The sequence below is a fragment of the Bufo bufo genome, chromosome 1 (assembly GCF_905171765.1).
Source record: "Bufo bufo chromosome 1, aBufBuf1.1, whole genome shotgun sequence".
NCBI classification, from domain to species: Eukaryota; Metazoa; Chordata; class Amphibia; order Anura; family Bufonidae; genus Bufo; species Bufo bufo.
Window position 1 is genome coordinate 652,363,771 of NC_053389.1, and position 21,521 is coordinate 652,385,291.

Below are 21,521 nucleotides of genomic sequence, written 5' to 3' on the forward strand. Positions count from 1 at the left end.
CACCTTTTATCGCTACTTCAGGAAAAAAGCATGGACGGGTAAAAGTTGCAGATTTTAAAGTAAAAATGGCCTGCAACAAAATCTGAGACTTTAATATGCCATATGCTATTGTGTCTTTCATTTAGTAAATGTCCTCCTATTTCTTTATTTTATAGGATTTCCCGCTTGATTTATTAAAATTACGGACAATCCCTTTAAACTGATTTATCAAGAAGTTTTATCAAGAAATGATTGCATATTCCATAATATGAAAAAAATTATTTAAGGAGAAGCTTGGAATAGCAGCAAAAGTGTAATGGGTTGTTATCTGTACATGAACAGCTGCTGGGATGACTGTACTGTCTTCACGTCTGAGAAGTACAATGCTGCCACACAGCTCATCCTCTCAGCGTAGGGGAAGAAACAAAAACTACATCCCCCATAATGCTTTGCTGCGGGGCGGCATGACGCAGCACGCTTGTAGAGGATTCCCTGTCTGTCCTGACGTCACTTACACGCGAGTGACGTATTCAGCGTAGCGGCCATCTTTGAGTAGGAGGAGTCTGGAGGCAGCTCAGTGTCAGACGGTGCTCTGAGGCCGCCGTATCTTCTCCACCGACATGTCCGCGGATAACCAGGAGACCAAAGCACATGAGGAAAACTCCTCAGACGAACAAAAGGTACGTGTGGCGGGAGACGGCGGCCGGGGAGGCTCAGTGAGAAGCCTGCGGCAGGATGAGTCATATAGAGTGCCGGGCTGTAGACTTATGGCAACTGGTTCCCCCTGCCTCCACCTCATCATCTCAGCTCCCTGTAACCGGGCATGGCCGCCCCGTGCATCCTCCATGGCTGGCCGGGGCCTAGTGGCTGCGACTTCCTGGCTGCAGCCCCTCCTCATCGGAGGATACACGTTACCCTGCAGCACCCAGGAGCCATGCGGCCTCACCCTAGTGCGGGAGGACAGATCATGGAGGGGGCCCAGCCTGTGAGATCATGGAGGGGGCCCAGCCTGTGAGATCATGGAGGGGGCCCAGCCTGTGAGATCATGGAGGGGGCCCAGCCTGTGAGATCATGGAGGGGGCCCAGCCTGTGAGATCATGGAGGGGGCCCAGCCTGTGAGATCATGGAGGGGGCCCAGCCTGTGAGATCATGGAGGGGGCCCAGCCTGTGAGATCATGGAGGGGGCCCAGCCTGTGAGATCATGGAGGGGGCCCAGCCTGTGAGATCATGGAGGGGGCCCAGCCTGTGAGATCATGGAGGGGGCCCAGCCTGTGAGATCATGGAGGGGGCCCAGCCTGTGAGATCATGGAGGGGGCCCAGCCTGTGAGATCATGGAGGGGGCCCAGCCTGTGAGATCATGGAGGGGGCCCAGCCTGTGAGATCATGGAGGGGGCCCAGCCTGTGAGATCATGGAGGGGGCCCAGCCTGTGAGATCATGGAGGGGGCCCAGCCTGTGAGATCATGGAGGGGGCCCAGCCTGTGAGATCATGGAGGGGGCCCAGCCTGTGAGATCATGGAGGGGGCCCAGCCTGTGAGGACATGGAGGGGGCCCAGCCTGTGAGGACAAGTGGCCTTGTATTTGCTGTGCTAGCTATTGTTTACTGTCAGCAGCCAGTGTCCTAATTACGGACTATAGTGTGGAAGAAAGATCCGCCGTGTGATCAGAAACGTACGGATCTGTGACGCCTCCTGAAGATCATCCCTATAGTAATTATGAGCCATGGCATGAGGTGCAGCCTAGGAGTTTGGGCTGCTGCATAGCAAAGTGTATATGCCCCTGCCCGTGTACTATATGGATGGTCAAGCATCACAAGGTCTACAAACCTGTCATGGGAAAAATAAAATGTGGTTGGTCTTGGTTTTTTATGGTCCTTATGCCTGTCCTATGGGGATAGTGTTGCTTTTTTGGGCTGTTGGATTTGCAGAATTTACATGAATTGATGGCGTTTATCTGAACATTAAGAAAACAAATTAAAAACCGCAGAAAATGTAAAAATTCTCCAATCCCCAATCACTCCTGCACAGCCACTGGTGTAAGTTTGCAAGTGACTTCAGCAGTGATGTTCTGATGACAGTATCCCATGAGTGAGCGCTGATGCCAGTAATATGGCACATGACCACTGAGGCCACTCGTTGGCTGCAGCAGTCACATGTCAATGTTGAAACGTCATTGCTGGAGAACAGGGACCTGGGAAGTGGTACCATGGGAGGTGTGGAGAATTAGTAAGCTGAGCATTATGCCCGTTTTAAGGGCCTCAACAACCTCTTTATAGAGGTCCGGTCAGTTCTTTTGACATGTCTGTTTTAAATCCTTGTATCCCCCCATGACATGAACATTACCTTGTGCCCTTACGCATTGTGTGCTCTGTTTCTCCAGTAGTTGACATTCCCTTGACAAGAGGTTCGGGAGTCATGGGCGTGATGAAACATGTAGCAATGGAAGTCTTGTCGGTATTTAATTAAAGGGGTTCTCCAAGCTTAAAGGGTTTTTCCCATCTCAGACAATGGGGGTATATCGCTAGGATATGCCCCCATTGTCTGATAGGTGTGGGTCCCACCGCTCAGACCTGCACCTACAATGAGAACGGAGTGGGGAAATGAACGGAGGGTGCACTGCGCATGCGCAGCCGCCCTCCATTCATTTCTATGGGGCTGCTGAAAATAGCCGAGTGCTGGCTCAGCTATTTCCGTCTGCTCCATAGAGATGAATGGGAGTAGCGCTTGGTGGTGGACGGACCCTGGGAAATACAGGGTCCTCCAGCCACAGCTCTCCCCGCTCTGTTCTTGTTGTAGGTGCGGGTCCTGCACCTATCAGACAATGGGGGCATATCCTAGCGATATACCCCCATTGTCTGAGATGGGAATACCCCTTTAAGAAATCAATAGTTTCTTCTGTTAGTGCTCACCCTCTTCTTCTCTTCCTGTTCAACTGCATTTACTGTTATAAAGCGAAGCAGGAAGGGGCGAGTAGGGGCCCCACTGTAGAGTGTGCGGCCAGTGTGACGGAGGAGTCAGTACTAATTAAACTTATTTTTTCTGCAGAACATGAGGCCAGATTTCCTACAAAGCCTGGACAACCCTATTAAAAACCGATAGTGTGAGTTCAATGTAAGAGCTCGTGCGCCCTGTGCTGCGGGCCACAATGCATGGGCACCATCCATGTGCACGCAGACCTATTGACTTAAATGGGTCCATGATGGGCAAGAGAGGGACCGCCCTGCAAAAAAATGTGGGCTTATTCAATTTTTTTTGGCGTTGCGGATTCCGGACCCGTTCAAGGCAATGGTTTTGCATCTATGGTATGAAGTGCACATAGCCAGTGTCCATAAATTGCGGACCCGCTGTTTGCAGCCCACAATATGGGCACAGGACACACGCTCAGGTACATGAGCCCTTAATGGCCATTCAGGAACCCACATGGCCCTGCGGCCATTAACAGTGAATGCTGAATAAACAGTCAGTTTCTAGTAAGAGAATAGAATACCGCCGCTGCATCCATGGCCGGGCTGTTCTCAATGCACAACAACCATACCACTGCCGTGCTATGTGGCTGTGCCCTGACATGGTGCGAAATATTCATTGTGGTCTTTTCCAGGGACACACCCGTTTGACAAGGAGAATGATGGTGCCTAGTTGTCAATTTATTAATATATTTCTAGGCGGAATAACAAAGAAATGCTACAATGCAGAGTTAAAATGCGATGCTGATGTATTGCAGATTCCACTTCAAATTACATACGCTAAGATTTTCAGAGAAGACTTTGGTCTTGATGTTCCCTGTGGCACCAGAGGATGGGCATGTGCCTTGTCATAAATTAAAGGGTGTGTCCCATCTCAGACAATGGGGGCATACCGCTATGCCCCCATTATCTGATAGGTGCAGGTCCCACCCCTGGGACCCGCACCTACAATGAGAACGGAGCGGGGAAATGAACGGAGGGCGCACTGCACATGCGCAGCCGCCCCCCATTCATTTCTATGGGGCCGCCGAAAATAGCCAAGCGCTGGCTCAGCTATTTCCGTCTGCCCCATAGAAATGAATGGGAGCAGGGGCCGCGCGTGTGCAGTGCGCTCCCATTCACTTCTATGGGAGCAGTGCCATAGCTCTTGCCGCTCCGTTCTCGTTGTAGGTGCTGGTCCCAGCGGTGGGACCCGCGCCTATTAGACAATGGGGGCATATCCTAGCGATATGCCCCCATTGTCTGAGATGGGAGTACCCCTTTAAGCACCTCCTCCGGCAGTCTGTGCGCCTACACTGTAACCTTTGCCTGCTTGTAGTGGACGTAGACTTCAGTCATCACTCCAGGAAACGTGTGTACGTGATAATGAATGTAGCAGACTGATGACCACCTACACTATGCTTCGTTTTCAGAAAGTAACAATGTTTAAAGAGGACCTGTCATCTCTCCTGATGTCTGTTTTAATAGCTTCATGCATTCCCCATGTCATAATTCTGGAAAATCTATTCTTATGTCTCTGTTGTACTATTCTTTTATTATTTCTGCTAGAAGTTATGAATGAATTGCTAGCAGTAAGGGTACAGAGGGGTGGTAACCAGTTGGGGGGGGGGGGGGGGGGTGTAACTGTGCAGTCTGACAATGAGAGGTTTATTGACACGGTTTGGCAGATTACCGCGCCCTGTCATTGAGGCCGTATCACACCGCCGGCACCCACAGCCTACATTTGTATTAATAGTTTCATTATATTCATTGGTGGTGCAGTGGTCACAGTCCCTCCCCTCCTCCTCAGTACTATACTCTCATTAGTGGCGCAGTGGTCACAGTCCCTCCCCTCCTCCTCAGTACTATACTCTCATTGGTGGCTCAGTGGTCACAGTCCCTCCCCTCCTCAGTACTAGCCTCATTGGTGGCAGTAGCAGGAAGGGGGAGAGCAGCGTGTGCCATGTTCTCTAACAGATACTAGCAGTAGCACAGCTTAGTATAGGAAAATAGAAAATCCCGGTATCGGATTGATCCGGGTCTAAAAATATTGATTGGGTATCGAAAGTTCGATACTCAGTGTAACCTTACTGCAGACTAGGGATCGACCGATTATCGGTTTGGCCGATATTATCGGCCGATATTATCAGCCGATATTGAGGATTTTGAAAGTTATCGGTATCGGCATCTATTTTGCCGATATACCGATAACATATTGGGGAACACAGAACGCGCTGCTCTCAGCGCTCTCTGTGTTCCCTCCGCAGCACAGGGGAGAAGGAAGCAGTGTCTCCTCCCCCTGTGCTGCTGCTGCCGCCAATGAGGGGATAGAACATAAGAGGAGGGGAGGGGCTGTGGCCGCTGCGCCACCAATGAAGATAAGCCTCTCATTCATTCATATAGAGGAGGCGGGAGCTGGCTGCCGAATCACATAGCCGGCTCCCGACCTCTATGAGCAATAGCTGCGGTCCGCGGTAGTTAACTCCTCAGGTGCCGCGGATCGCAGCTACCGCTGATAGAGGTCGGGAGCCGGCTATGTGATTCTGCAGCCAGCTCCCGCCTCCTGTATATGAATGATCGAGAGACTTATCTTCATTGGTGGCGCAGTGCGCCCCCCCAAGTCCCCCAGTATTAATCATTGGTGGCGCAGTGCGCCCCCCACCCCCATCCAAATCCCGGCCAATAGTAAAAACATTGGTGGCGCAGTGCGCCCCCCCCCACCCAGTATTACTCATTGGTGGCAGTGGCCACAGGATCTCCTCTCCCCTGCTCCTCCGATCGGAGCCCCAGCTGTGTAAGCCTGGGGCTCCGATCGGTTACCATGGCAGCCAGGACGCTATTGAAGCCCTGGCTGCCATGATAAGCTCCATGCTGCTGTGTGCACTATGCACAGAGCAGCAGGGACAGTGTGAGGTCTTATTCACCCTGATAGAGATCTATCAGGGTGAATAGGACAAAGGTTCTAGTCCCTAAGGGGGTTAAAAGTTAGTAAAAAAAAAAACACAAAAATATTAAGTATAAATGAAAAAGATTTATAAAAAAAAAATACACATTAACAATAAACAAAAAAATACACATTAATAATAAACATATTAATTTTCAGCAGATTTGTGTAGGAATTTTTTTTTTCTCAAAAATGAAAATTCCCAGAATATCGGTATAAATTATCGTCTATCGGCCTGAAAGTTCACAAATTATCGGTATCGGCCCTAAAAAATCAATATCGGTCGATCCCTACTGCAGACTGCTAGCAATTCATTCATAACTTCTAGTAGCAATAATAGAGGAATGGCACAACATAGAGCCATAAGAATAGATTTTCCAGAATTGTTATTACATGATGCTATTAAAACAGGCAGGTCAGGAGCAGTGACAGGTCCTCTTTAACATGCCAGAACTAAATTTCCCCTTTAGGGCTCTTTCACACCTGCGTTGTTGTCTTCCGGCATAGAGTTCCGTCGTCGGGGCTCTATGCCGGAAGAATCCTGATCAGGATTATCCTAATGCATTCTGAATGGAGAGAAATCCGTTCAGGATGCATCAGGATGTCTTCAGTTCCGGAACAGAACGTTTTTTGGCCGGAGAAAATACCGCAGCATGCTGCGCTTTTTGCTCCGGCCAAAAATCCGGAACACTTGCCGCAAGGCCGGATCCGGAATTAATGCCCATTGAAAGGCATTGATCCGGATCCGGCCTTAAGCTAAACGTCGTTTCGGCGCATTGCCGCATCCGACATTTAGCTTTTTCAGAGTGGTTACCATGGCTGCCGGGACGCTAAAGTCCTGGCAGCCATGGTAAAGTGTAGTGGGGAGCGGGGAGCAGTGTACTTACCGTCCGTGCGGCTCCCCGGGCGCTCCAGAGTGACGTCAGGGCGCCCCAAGCGCATGGATCATGTGATCACATGGATCACGTCATCCATGCGCATGGGGCGCTCTGACGTCATTCTGGAGCGCCCGGGGAGCCGCACGGACTGTAAGTATACCGCTCCCCACTACTACTATGGCAACCAGGACTTTAATAGCGTCCTGGGTGCCATAGTAACACTGAACGCAATTTGAAGACGGTTCCGTCTTCAAATGCTTTCAGTACACTTGCGTTTTTCCGGATCCGGAGTGTAATTCCGGCAAGTGGAGTACACGCCGGATCCGGACAACGCAAGTGTGAAAGAGGCCTTAGTCCCTTCTTACTGCCCTCTTTACAACATCCAGCTGTAGTTGCTGTATAGAACGGCATAGATTTTACAGTCAGCTACTGTACAAACCAGAATGACAGACTGGGTGGCGGCAGTCATTTCCAGACCGCATCCAGTTTTAAATGGCACAGTACTTAACGACTACGTCCACTGCAGCAAACAGTATATTTATTCTCCCAAATTAAAAGATGAAGTTTGTGTGTGTATGTGTATGTGTGTGTGTGTATGTGTGTGTATATATATATATATATATATATATTAGGGTCCTGGTAGGTTGTCCGAGGCATCTGGAGCCATGCAATCCAGCAGCAGTGGTCATGTTTGCACACTGTAGGTAAAGGCACCATCCTATGTGCAGCTCAGTCCCAGGTACCAGAGAGGCCAGCGCTTTTTCCTGTAGTGTACAAGCACGGCCACCGTGGCTGGATTGCAGGGTGGTCGTAACCCCTGGGAACAAGCAGTGTATAATGTGATGGAAAAATGAATCCAGCCAGCAAAGGAGGCAATATGGCTAATAACAATGCGTAACAGTAAGTGCCAAATTTTGTCTTCATGATAAATGGCATTTGTGGAAGTGAGACAGCCCCTTTAGGCCTCATGCACACGGCCGTATGTTTGGCTCATGTCCGATCCACATTTTTTTGCGAAGCACACATGGACCCATTCATTTCTATGGGTCTGCCAAAAAACTGACAACACATGGATGTCATCAAATTATAGAACCTGTCCTATTCTTGTCCTTTTTGTAGACATATATAGACATATATATATTCTAGGGGTGCACCGAAATTCCGGCAGCCGAAAATATCGGCTGAAAATGTACCTAATCCATTTCGGCCGATATTGTTACGCTCCAGTAACAACTCTGCAGGCAGAGCGGAGGGCGGCGTAACGTCACTTACTCACGTGACGCGCCTGCTCCGCCTCCTTCATTCATAAAGTGGGCGGAGCAGGTGCGTCACGTGAGTAAGTGACGTTACGCCGCCCTCCGCTCTGCCTGCAGAGTTGTTAGTTACTGGAGCGTCATGATTGTAAGGTAAAATAAAGATGCAGTGAGTGATGCTGTGAGCAGCAGGGCCGGGGCTGTTATGGGTAGGGGGATCGGTCTATGGCACTGCTATGGGGAGGGGGCATCTGTGCACTGTTATGCCCATAACAGTGCACATATCCCCCCCTCCAGAACAGCGCCACCCACAGATCCCCCTCTCCATAACAGCGCCACCCACAGATCCCCCTCTCCATAACAGCGCCACCCACAGATCCCCCTCTCCATAACAGCGCCACCCACAGATCCCCCTCTCCATAACAGCGCCACCCACAGATCCCCCTCTCCATAACAGCGCCACCCACAGATCCCCCTCTCCATAACAGCGCCACCCACAGATCCCCCTCTCCATAACAGCGCCACCCACAGATCCCCCTCTCCATAACAGCGCCACCCACAGATCCCCCTCTCCATAACAGCGCCACCCACAGATCCCCCTCTCCATAACAGCGCCACCCACAGATCCCCCTCTCCATAACAGCGCCACCCACAGATCCCCCTCTCCATAACAGCGCCACCCACAGATCCCCCTCTCCATAACAGCGCCACCCACAGATCCCCCTCTCCATAACAGCGCCACCCACAGATCCCCCTCTCCATAACAGCGCCACCCACAGATCCCCCTCTCCATAACAGCGCCACCCACAGATCCCCCTCTCCATAACAGCGCCACCCACAGATCCCCCTCTCCATAACAGCGCCACCCACAGATCCCCCTCTCCATAACAGCGCCACCCACAGATCCCCCTCTCCATAACAGCGCCACCCACAGATCCCCCTCTCCATAACAGCGCCACCCACAGATCCCCCTCTCCATAACAGCGCCACCCACAGATCCCCCTCTCCATAACAGCGCCACCCACAGATCCCCCTCTCCATAACAGCGCCACCCACAGATCCCCCTCTCCATAACAGCGCCACCCACAGATCCCCCTCTCCATAACAGCGCCACCCACAGATCCCCCTCTCCATAACAGCGCCACCCACAGATCCCCCTCTCCATAACAGCGCCACCCACAGATCCCCCTCTCCATAACAGCGCCACCCACAGATCCCCCTCTCCATAACAGCGCCACCCACAGATCCCCCTCTCCATAACAGCGCCACCCACAGATCCCCCTCTCCATAACAGCGCCACCCACAGATCCCCCTCTCCATAACAGCGCCACCCACAGATCCCCCTCTCCATAACAGCGCCACCCACAGATCCCCCTCTCCATAACAGCGCCACCCACAGATCCCCCTCTCCATAACAGCGCCACCCACAGATCCCCCTCTCCATAACAGCGCCACCCACAGATCCCCCTCTCCATAACAGCGCCACCCACAGATCCCCCTCTCCATAACAGCGCCACCCACAGATCCCCCTCTCCATAACAGCGCCACCCACAGATCCCCCTCTCCATAACAGCGCCACCCACAGATCCCCCTCTCCATAACAGCGCCACCCACAGATCCCCCTCTCCATAACAGCGCCACCCACAGATCCCCCTCTCCATAACAGCGCCACCCACAGATCCCCCTCTCCATAACAGCGCCACCCACAGATCCCCCTCTCCATATATAATATGATTTATTAAATTCATGAAAAAGAATTATTAATAAAATCATTAAAAAAAAAGTATTTGGGCAAAAAGGCAGTTTCGGTTTTCGGTCAAGGGCATCCAGAATTTTCGGTTTCGGACCAGAATTTTCATTTCGGTGCACCCCTAATATATTCCAACTGTTTATGGAATCGCATTTTCGTTAAATCTTCTTTTTTTTTTTTTTTTTTTACATTTTTCAAGCTACTATAGTAAAAGAGAAATAAATAAAATATTGTTATCCTGCAGTTTGCACATTGGCGTTCAGAGATCCGGCAGGGCAATGCCAGCTGGAGCACCCTTGATCCGGCATTGTTGGATGCTGCCATAATGCCTGCTGGCACCATTAACTGTAATGAGGAGCGGCTGAGCTCTGGCCGCAAACCCTGCTGCGGTCATTGGTTTTTGACCAGCCAATTCCTGGCATTCTATGCTGGAACAGCCTGCCGGAGAGCTGTGCTGCAAATGTGAATGTAGCCTTAGGGTCCATTCACACGTCCGCAAAACAGACAGCGGCAATGTGCGTTCCGCATTTTGCCGGCACTATAGAATATGCCTATTTTTGTCCGCAATTGCTGACAAGAATAGGACATGTTCTATTTTTTTCAGGAATGGAATTGCGGACCTGGAAGTGCGGGTCCGCAATTCCGTATCCAGGCAGCACATCGTACTGCCCCATAGAAATGAATGGGTCCACAATTCCGTTCCGCAAAATGCAGAATGAAATTGCAGACGTGTGAATGGACCCTTACAATGAAAGGTAAGGCAAGATCCCCACTCTCAATAGGTGTGATGTCACTACTGTCCTCACCAGTTCATTGTATCTGTAGGTACACGTGGCTGATGTAAAGCATATATCTGGCTTTTGGGCAAGTGTCGCTTGTCACCCTCTCAAATTAATAAGGTGGGAGCAACTGGGCACAACCACCAAACATGGTACATAGTACACCTGTTTTGGCCACATGAAAGCAGAAGGTGGTTGAAGATAGAGTAAGGGTGATTCACATGACCGTATGTATTTCGCGATCCGCAAAATGTAGATATTCGATATTTTAATGTTTTTCTTTTGTTTTTTAGCGGACCATTGTGACTATGCCTATTCTTGACTGCAAAATGGACAAGAATAGGACCTGTTATATCTTCCTCGTTGTTTTCCGGCAGGAGATCTGCCACCAGGAAATGAGGATTTTTGTGCTGCACTAAAGATCTAATTACCAGCCATGAGGACAGAAATAACTGATCAAATAACTGAAGTGTGAACTCGGTATAAAGGGCCCTTTATACGGCCGAAAATTGAAAAGATCACCGCACTGATCTGGCAGTGTAAATGCACTGCTGATTACTCAATGAGCAAGTGAAACGCTCATACATCGGGTAATCGGGGTGCATTTACACCGCCAGATCATTTCTAACCAGTGTTACTATGAACGCTCATTAGCCATGATTTTTTTCAATTCTCAGCCAGTGTAAAGGGCCCTTTATACAGAGTTCACACGTCAGTTGTTTGATCAGTTATTTCCATCAGTTGTGAGCCGACTCAGAGATAGTCCTCATGCTCACGACCGTTATGTGTTTTGCGGTCCGCAAATTGTGGATTTGCAAAACACGGATGGATGGACAGCCATTGATATAACTGCCTATTCTTGTCCGCAAAACGGACAAGAATAGGACAGGTTATATTTTCTTTGCGAACCATGGAACGGAGCAACGGATGCGAACAGCACACGGAGTGCTGTCCGCATCTAAGCCGCAAAAACGGCGGCTCGGATGCGGACCAAATCAATGGTCGTGTGCATGAGGCCATAAGGTGTGATGATTTGATTTGTACCTTTTCTGTGTATTTGACCCGCGCCTGGTTTTGGCTCACAATAACTGATGGAAATAACTGAAGTGGGAACTTAAAAGGCAATTTAGTATCCAGGAGCGGTTGGGTTCTAATGCTATATAACAAAGATGATAAGCCTGTTCTCAGAGGGGCACACAGAGCTACAGAGACCGCTGATCCTGAGGAAAGCTTTATTAGTAAAAATAAATGTAGAGGAGAAGTTCTCTTTAAACTGCGCACCTGGTGTTGGAAATGTATTTGACTCGGTTTACTTTTCTTTCCAAGGAGATGGAGGATAAGGTGATCAGCCCAGAAAAGGCAGAAGAGGCCAAATTAAAAGCAAGGTATCCTCATCTGGGTCCTAAACCAGGAGGCTCAGACTTCTTGAGAAAACGGCTACAGAAAGGGGTAAGATGTATTAATATACAGTGATCCCTCAAGTTACAGGGACTTCGGGATACAAGGTTTTCAACATACAATAGTTTTTCCTGGGCCGTCGTGACTTGAAACCAGACTGAACAAACAATGCCTCAGACATTGCTGATCTGTGCTTCATGTGATTTGTCTGGAAGATCCAACCCATCAACATGGCCAGTGCGGTACTATACGTTCTGTCCTGCCCTTTACCTGTGCCAGGGTGAGCTGCTCCTTTGGACACCAAGTCAGGGCGCCTCCATTTTATTTTTCTGGTGTCCTGTGTGTGCTGTACAGAACCCTGTCCTCTAAATAGAAAGCAATGTACAGCTTCCAGAAGCGCTTTCTGACTGCCATATGTAAGGACTTACATTACGCTTCATCTGTTTATAGTTTGCTGCTTAGTTTAAGGGGGTTTTTCTGAGATTTTTTTTTTTAACTGATGACTTATTCTTCTTGCAGTATAAGGGCTCATGCACACGACCATTGTTGTTTTGCGGTCCATTTTTCACTGATCCCTTCAGGTTTTTTTCCTCCGATTTAAGTCCTCTTCCGTTCCGTTATTGTACAAAACATATCCGTATGGCTTCTGTACTTGATCGTTTTGCGGATCGGAAACAGTAACTTATTAATCACCAAACACACGAGCAATATGGGCTGGGCACAGCATTTCTACAGTATAGATCCGCAAAATACGGACACATTGACTTCAATGGGGCCTCGGACCGTGATTTGCAGACAATAATAGGACATGCACTACTTTTTTGCGGAACAGAAATACAGAAACGGAATGCACACAGAGTAACTTTCGTTGTTTTTGCGGTCCGCAAAAAGAACGGAAGCGGAAAGAAAATATGTTAGTGTGCATGAGCCCCAAAAGTGTCATTTTTGGGCTTTGGAACCAATTACCAGTTACAGCCTCGAGTTAGGCCGCCTGCACACGGCCGTTTTTTGCGTTCCGTATACGGAACCATTCATTTCAATGGTTCTGCAAAAAAAACAGAATGTACTCCGTATGCATTCTGTTTCCGTATTTCCGTTTTTCCGTTCCGTTTTAACATAGAACATGTCCTATTATTGCCTCCGCAAAAAAACGGAACGCATACAGAAATGCATCCGTATGTCTTCCGTTTCCGTTCCGTTTTTTGCTAAACCATCTATTTAAAATGTTATGCCCAGCCCAATTTTATCTATGTAATTACTGTATACTGTATATGCCATACGGAAAAACGGAACAGAAACGGAAACACAACAGAAACAAAAAACGGAACAACGGATCTGTGAAAAACGGACCGCAAAACACTGAAAAAGCCATACGGTCGTGTGCAATAGGCCTTAGGCTACTGTCACATCTGCGATTTCCCTTTCCGCTATTGAGATCCTTTGTAAGATATCAATAATGGGGGAAAACGCTTCCGTTTTGCCCCCTTTCATTGTCAATGGGGACAAAACTGAACTGAACAAAATAGTGCACCAGAATGCATTCCGTTCCATTTGGTTGCGTCCCCATCGCGGACAGAATAACGCTGCAAGCAGCATTTTCTGTCCATGATGTGGTGCGGAGCACGGCGGATCCGTTTTCGGGCACAATAGAAGATGGATCCGTCCCCTCAATGGAGTTCATGACGGATATGCCTTGGCTATTTTAAAGAGAATGCAACCGGATCCGTTCAGAACTGGTGCAGACGGTTGTATTATCATGACGGAAGCATTTCTGCTGATGTGTGAAAGTAGCCTTACAGTGGTTTCATCATACAATGGCTGTCCTTGAGCTGATTAATATTGTATCTTGAGGGACCACTCGATGACCTTCTTGCTGGTGCTGTATATTTTTTTACTTTAGGCTACCTGTGCAGATTGCGGTTTTGCCGCAGGTTTCTTCCTTGCATTGAAAAGGTGAAATCCACACCCCAGAACCGCACAAAGAATTACTTTTCTCCCCATCACTTCAAGCAATGTGCTATGGTCCTCCCAGCAGCTGACGTCATCTTCCTGGCTGCAGCAGTGATCATCTGTACAACCAATCACTGGCCTCAGCAGTACATGGAACATTAATGCTGAGGCCAGTAATTGGCTGCAGCGGTGACCTGTGTGCACAAAACGTCACAGCTTCAGATAGGAAAACAAATGGCAGCAGGGAGGACTGGAGCACAGTGCAGGAAGGGAGGAGAGGGGTAAGTCTCACCCCTTTTTGTATTTTCACATGTACAGGGGTTGCCAGAGTTCTTTTGTGACTTGGACAACCTTTTGAACCCTTTCAATGGCAAGAACCTATAACAAGTCATGATTTTACATGCTTACTGCAGCTAGATTATAAGGGCTAGGTGTCGTCTTCAAGCCCAAATGTTTCCAGGGTCAGTATTGTTAGTGCAGGCACAGGGCTCATTTGACTTTGGGGAGCAGCATTAAAAAATTGTACTGTGGAGGAAGCTGCAGTTGTCATAAAGAGAGAGCACAGCCTGTTGTCATCTCTCCCCTGCACAGCTTCCCCTATTCCCAAGATTGTTCTGAAGCATTTGGACAGAGATGGTTTTCATATTTTCACCCCTGTTCAGCACCTCAGCCAAGATCTGGTTAAAATGTAGACTTTCATCATATACAGTACAGACCAAAAGTTTGGACACACCTTCTCATTCAAAGAGTTTTCTTTATTTTCATGACTATGAAGACATCAAAACTATGAATTAACACATGTGGAATTATATACATAACAAACAAGTGTGAAACAACTGAAAATGTCATATTCTAGGTTCTTCAAAATAGCCACCTTTTGCTTTGATTACTGCTTTGCACACTCTTGGCATTCTCTTGATGAGCTTCAAGAGGTAGTCCCCTGAAATGGTCTTCCAACAGTCTTGAAGGAGTTCCCAGAGATGCTTAGCACTTGTTGGTCCTTTTGCCTTCACTCTGCGGTCCAGCTCACCCCAAACCATCTCGATTGGGTTCAGGTCCAGTGACTGTGGAGGCCAGGTCATCTGGCGCAGCACCCCATCACTCTCCTTCATGGTCAAATAGCCCTTACTTTCAACGTTTTCCCAATTTTTCGGCTGACTGACTGACCTTCATTTCTTAAAGTAATTATGGCCACTCGTTTTTCTTTACTTAGCTGCTTTTTTTCTTGCCATAATACAAATTCTAACAGTCTATTCAGTAGGACTATCAGCTGTGTATCCACCTGACTTCTCCTCAACGCAACTGATGGTCCTAACCCCATTTATAAGGCAAGAAATCCCACTTATTAAACCTGACAGGGCACACCTGTGAAGTGAAAACCATTTCAGGGGACTACCTCTTGAAGCTCATCAAGAGAATGCCAAGAGTGTGCAAAGCAGTAATCAAAGCAAAAGGTGGCTACTTTGAAGAACCTAGAATATGACATATTTTCAGTTGTTTCACACTTGTTTGTTATGTATATAATTCCACATGTGTTAGGCTACTTTCACACTTGCGGCAGAGAGATCCGGCAAGCAGTTCCGTCGCCGGAACTGCCTGCCGGATCAGGCAAAATGTATGCTAACTGATGGCATTAGTAAGACTGATCAGGATCCTGATCAGTCTTAAAAATGCCTGATCAGTCGAAAAAATGCATTGAAATGCCGGATCCGTCTTTCCGGTGTCATCCGGCAAAAACGGATCCGGCATTTATTTTTTCACCTTTTTTTCAGTCTGCGCATGCGCATACCGGAAGGACGGATCCGGCATTCCGGTATTCTGAATGCCGGATCCGGCACTAATACATTCCTATGGGAAAAAATGCCTGATCCGGCATTCAGGCAAGTCTTCAGTTTTTTTAGCCGGAGATAAAACCGTAGCATGCTACGGTTTTCTCTTTTGCCTGATCAGTCAAAACGACTGAACTGAAGACATACTGATGCAAACTGAACGGATTACTCTCCATTCAGAATGCATGGGGACATACCTGATCAGTTCTTTTCCGGTATAGAGCCCCTGTGACGGAACTCTATGCCGGAAAAGAACAACGCAAGTGTGAAAGTAGCCTTAATTCATAGTTTTGATGCCTTCATAGTCATGAAAATAAAAGAAAACTCTTTGAATGAGAAGGTGTGTCCAAACTTTTGGTCTGTACTATAGATAGATAGATATATAGAGATGTAGAGAGATAGATGTAGATGTAGAGAGATAGATGTAGATGTAGAGAGATAGATGTAGATGTAGAGAGATAGATGTAGATGTAGAGAGATAGATGTAGATGTAGAGAGATAGATGTAGATGTAGAGAGATAGATGTAGATGTAGAGAGATAGATGTAGATGTAGAGAGATAGATGTAGATGTAGAGAGGTAGATGTAGATGTAGAGAGGTAGATGTAGATGTAGAGAGATAGATGTAGATGTAGAGAGATAGATGTAGATGTAGAGAGATAGATGTAGATGTAGAGAGATAGATGTAGATGTAGAGAGGTAGATGTAGATGTAGAGAGATAGATGTAGATGTAGAGAGATAGATGTAGATGTAGAGAGATAGATGTAGATGTAGAGAGATAGATGTAGATGTAGAGAGATAGATGTAGATGTAGAGAGATAGATGTAGATGTAGAGAGATAGATGTAGATGTAGAGAGATAGATGTAGATGTAGAGAGATAGATGTAGATGTAGAGAGATAGATGTAGATGTAGAGAGATAGATGTAGATATAGAGAGATAGATGTAGATATATATGTAATTTTCACAGGCTCAGAAGTACTTTTTTTTATACTGTAAGAGTAGGTTCACACCTCCATTTAACTGATTTGGCAGGCTGTTCTGACAGAGAACTGGATCTAGCCTAGTCAGACACTGTTGTACACCGCTCTTTGGGCGTCGATAGCTGATGACCCACCCAACTCCCCCACTGTAACTGTATAAAGAGGCTGCAACTCTCTGGTGAGCTCCGCAGCCTCCTCACAGAGTGTTGTACATTGTAGAGCGGCTATGCTTGGAGTTTCAGCTGGAGCCCATTTGCCTGAATGGGACTGAGCTGATCTAGGCCTTGTGACTGATGAAGGTGAGGTCACCGGCCTTAGGATACTTTCACACTAGCGTTCGCGGCTCCGCTTGTGAGCTCCATTTGAAGGGGCTCACAAGCGGCCCCGAACGCATCTGTACTGCCCTAATGCATTCTGAGTGGATGCGGATCCGCTCAGAATGCATCAGTCTGGCAGCGTTCAGCCTCCGCTCAGCGTTCGGGTGTCCGCCTGGCCGTGCGGAGGCAAACGGATCCGTCCAGACTTACAATGTAAGTCAATGGGGACGGATCCGTTTGAAGTTGACACTATATGGCTCAATTTTCAAACTGATCCGTCCCCCCTTGACTTTCAATGTAAAGTCTGGACGGATCCGTCTGAACTACTTTCACACTTAGAATTTTTTCTAAGCTATAATGCAGACGGATCCGTTCTGAACGGATCCAAACGTCTGCATTATAGGAGCGGATCCGTCTGTGCAGACAGCAGACGGATCCGCTCTGAACGCAAGTGTGAAAGTAGCCTAAGAGGAGCAACACGGCCTCTTCAAACAGCAGATTGGCGGGGTGCCACGAGTTGGACCTCCTCCAATCGTATATTGATGACCTATCCTGAGAATGTCAATCAGTACGGTATATGAATTCAGGTAAATGCCTTTTTAAAGCTGATGGCTTTGATCCATTCATATCTATTGTGGTGGTGTACAAATTGTCTGTCCAAATACCTCTAGACCCATGTGTATGTGGAGATAAGTATTCTACACTCCGAGCCACCCACCAATGTAACCAGGGATGCATAAATTACGAGATTAATCCCATTTATCCCACTGGTAAATGAAAACTTTACTTTTATTAGAAAATTAATTAATGTGATCAAGGACAAAAGAAAAAAAAAAAAGTGTATATATACTTTTTCTTCACATTTATTGTCCTTGCTAATATTTTCTTAATTTTTCCTCTATCATTAGTGTTTATGTAACTGTGGATATAAGTGACATGTATGCGATGTTAAAGAGGACCTTTCACTACTCTACAAACTAAAAACTAACTATATCAGTGGGCAGAGCGGCGCCCAGGGGCCCCCTGCACTTACTAGTATGTCTGGGCGCCGCTCCGTTCGCCCGGTATAGGCTCCGGTGTCTGCGCTCCCTCTGACTGATTTCTTGTATGAGGCGTGTCCCTTGCTGCAGCGCTGGCCAATCGCAGCGCAGAGCTCATAGCCAGGCTATGAGCTGTGCGCTGTGATTGGCCAGCGCTGCAGCAAGGGACACGCCTCATACAAGAAATCACTCCAGTGAGCGCAGACACCGGAGCCTATACCGGGCGAACGGAGCGGCGCCCAGACATACTAGTAAGTGCAGGGGGCCCCTGGGCGCCGCTCTGCCCACTGATATAGTTAGTTTTTAGTTTGTAGAGTAGTGAAAGGTCCTCTTTAACATTCATTTCTGAGATGTTTTGCGCATCTAATTTCAAAATTGCATACGTGCTGGATGATAAATGTGTGTTTTTTTTTTTGTTTTTTAGGCTACTTTTACACTAGCGTTTTAGTTTTCCGGTATTGAGATCCGTCATATGGGCTCAATACCGGAAAAAAACGCTTCCGTATTGTCCCCATTCATTGTCAATGGAGACAAAACAGAACGGAATGCTCCAAAATGCATTCAGTTCCGTTTAGTTGCATTCCCATACTGGAGAGCAAACCGCAACATGTTGTAGTTTGCTTTCCGTCCTGGGATGCGGAGCAAGATGAATCCGGTATTACCCCTAATGCAAGTCAGTGGGGATGGATCAGTTTTCTCTGATGCAATAGAAAACGGATCTGTCCCCCATTGGTTTTCAATGGAGTTCATGACGGATCTGTCCTTGCTATGTTACAGATAATACAACCGGATCCGTTCAGAACAGATGGTTGTATTATCAATAACGGAAGCGTTTTTGCTGAACCCTGCCGGATCCAGTAAAAACCCTAGTGTGAAAGTAGCCTTATGCTTGTGAATAATGTGGTCCTGGCAGCAAAAGGGTTAACTGACCCTTTTATTTTTTATTTTTTTCCCTAGCAAAAGTATTTTGACTCTGGGGACTACAACATGGCTAAAGCAAAAATCAAGAACAAGCAACTTCCGGCTGCTGCTCCGGACAAGACAGAAGTCACGGGAGATCATATTCCTACTCCGCAAGACCTTCCCCAGAGGAAACCTTCCCTTGTGGCCAGCAAGCTGGCTGGTTGAGGAGCCGGCCCGCCTGCATGAACACCGCCTCATTTCCATCTCTCTTCCTTTCTAAACCTTTTTTCTGTGCTCCTCCCCGAACACTAATAGTCAGTCTGGCAGTTTAGCGGGCCATAGTAGTGCAAGCTGCTGTCTTGAGTGTGAAGTTCTGTAGTCGCAGATTAGTCGTCTCAAACCGATGCACTGATAAACCGATCTGTTTTGGTATAGCAATGTAAAGTCACTTACTTGAAATCAAGACAATGTACATAAAGGCTTTTTCCTGGTGGTAGGACAGGTGTGAACAATGGACACTAGCGTTTTACCATTTTTATGGTCTGCTTTTTTTTTTTTTTCTTTCTATCTTCTAGTCTTCATACTGTATTAAGTTTTGTATTTAAGATTTTCTTAGCTTTTATTTTTTTTCCTTTCCCTTTTTGGTTCATTTTTAAGGTTAAGACCACACATTTATGTTTTGAGAAGGGAGTAAAGCAAAGCTGTCAAATCAGATTGGGTTCTCGAGGGTTTTTCTCACTCTGCCCTTTTAACTTGAATGGCCTTAAACCTTTCTCAGCTTTAACGATAGGATTTGACTTGGGCAATATTTGCCCACACTGCTGTAACCCTTTGGGAACCTAGTACACTATGAAAGGGAGCCCTAGTTGAAGCTGGCGTTTTTTCCTGGTAGATCCTTCTGTTGAAGACGTGGATGAAGTGCGCATGTGCATAGACTGTTGAATTCACTTCTGTGCCATTTTGTAAATACAATAGTTTTGCACAACCTTTTTGCAAACGTGTACTAATTTTTACAGTTTACAATATTAACGTGTAAATCTGTAGCGCATTTTAGCTCCCTTTTAAATTCCCAGCAGTGGTTTTCTGTTACCAGGCTTATCGCAATCATCCTAAATTCATGACTTCTGCGTGAATTTATGCATGATTTTGTTTTATTGAGGCAAACAAACCTTCTGTGAAATTCGTGCAAGGCAAGCTGGAAGACTCCTGCCTTGCTGCTGTATGTTCACCTGACTGGAGGTGCAGTGGTTACCCTCTCCTTGTATCAACCTACACTTGTAGACATGCCAGAACTGCATGCGGTGACCCCCGTCCGTTACCACGGACCTGCATGTCGCTGAGATCCACATGCATCCATCTGTGGCAGTAAAAAGGTGCGTGCTAGGCCAACGAGAGACGACCATCATTACTGTAGGTATTGCTGATCTACAGCTTCTTAGGAGATGAGGAGACTAATGTTATCCATCCCAAAATAGGCATGTGTCCTAGTGACATACATTGCCTCATGTAAGGTTTGTATCAGGGTTGTGATCAGCATATAGTCTATGTGAATATACTTTTGGGACACACATAATAAAAAAAAAATGAATAAAACCGTAATTTATGAAATAACTCTACATTTTGTTACTCTGCTAAACCCTTGAGGTATATAATATTACTGTGCTTCTTGATGTCCTGCAGTTGTTAACTGGTATCGACATTTACAAGTAGTTTAATGTTGCATAAAGCCTCCAATAATGCTGGATATACTGAACATTTATGAATATTGTTAATAAAGATTGCAACTGTACTCCTTGCCTCCTGTCTTTGTGTTCTGTTTCATGTTTTTTTTTAGGATTTCATTTTCTTTGTGTGTTAGGGTACTTTCACACTAGCGTTTTTCTTTTCCGGCATAGAGTTCCGTCCTAGGGGCTCAATACTGGAAAAGAACTGATCAGTTTTATCCCTGTGCATTCTGAATGGAGAGCAATTCGTTCAGGATGTCTTCAGTTCAGTCACTGAACGGCATTTTGGATGGAGGAAATACCGCAACATGCTGCAGTATTCTCTGTCCAAAATTCCCGATCAGTTGCCAGATCCAGCGTGTATTTTCATGACTATGAAGGCATCAAAACTATGAATTAACACATGTGGAATTATATACATAACAAACAAGTGTGAAACAACTGAAAATATGTCATATTCTAGGTTCTTCAAAGTAGCCACCTTTTGCTTTGATTACTGCTTTGCACACTCTTGGCATTCTCTTGATGAGCTTCAAGAGGTAGTCCCCTGAAATGGTCTTCCAACAGTCTTGAAGGAGTTCCCAGAGATGCTTAGCACTTGTTGGCCCTTTTTTTTTAAATCAAATCGTTTTTATTGAATCAATAAATACAGAGTATTACAAAAACAATACGTTGTTTTTTTTCCTGCTTTATCCACCATGTGGAATCAGTGTACAACAGTAACCGTAGAAATTCCAACACAGTTTTATCAATTATCTATACATAGCGTGTACACATGTTAAAACAAATACTTGAAACAAAGAATTACATATATCTTAACCCCCCCAAAACCCCTCCCCCCCACCCTACCACCCCC

General features: G+C 46.8%; 1 protein-coding gene across 1 annotated transcript; it reads left to right on the forward strand.

Moving 5' to 3' along the window:
• Positions 1 to 520: 520 nt before the first annotated feature.
• On the forward strand, positions 521 to 20,730 carry ARPP19 (cAMP regulated phosphoprotein 19). Its single transcript, XM_040413943.1, has 3 exons — positions 521 to 659; positions 11,849 to 11,971; positions 18,996 to 20,730. The coding sequence occupies exons 1-3, from the start codon at positions 600 to 602 to the stop codon at positions 19,164 to 19,166; spliced, it is 354 nt and encodes a 117-aa protein (XP_040269877.1). The 5' UTR covers positions 521 to 599; the 3' UTR covers positions 19,167 to 20,730.
• The last annotated feature ends 791 nt before the right edge of the window (positions 20,731 to 21,521 follow it).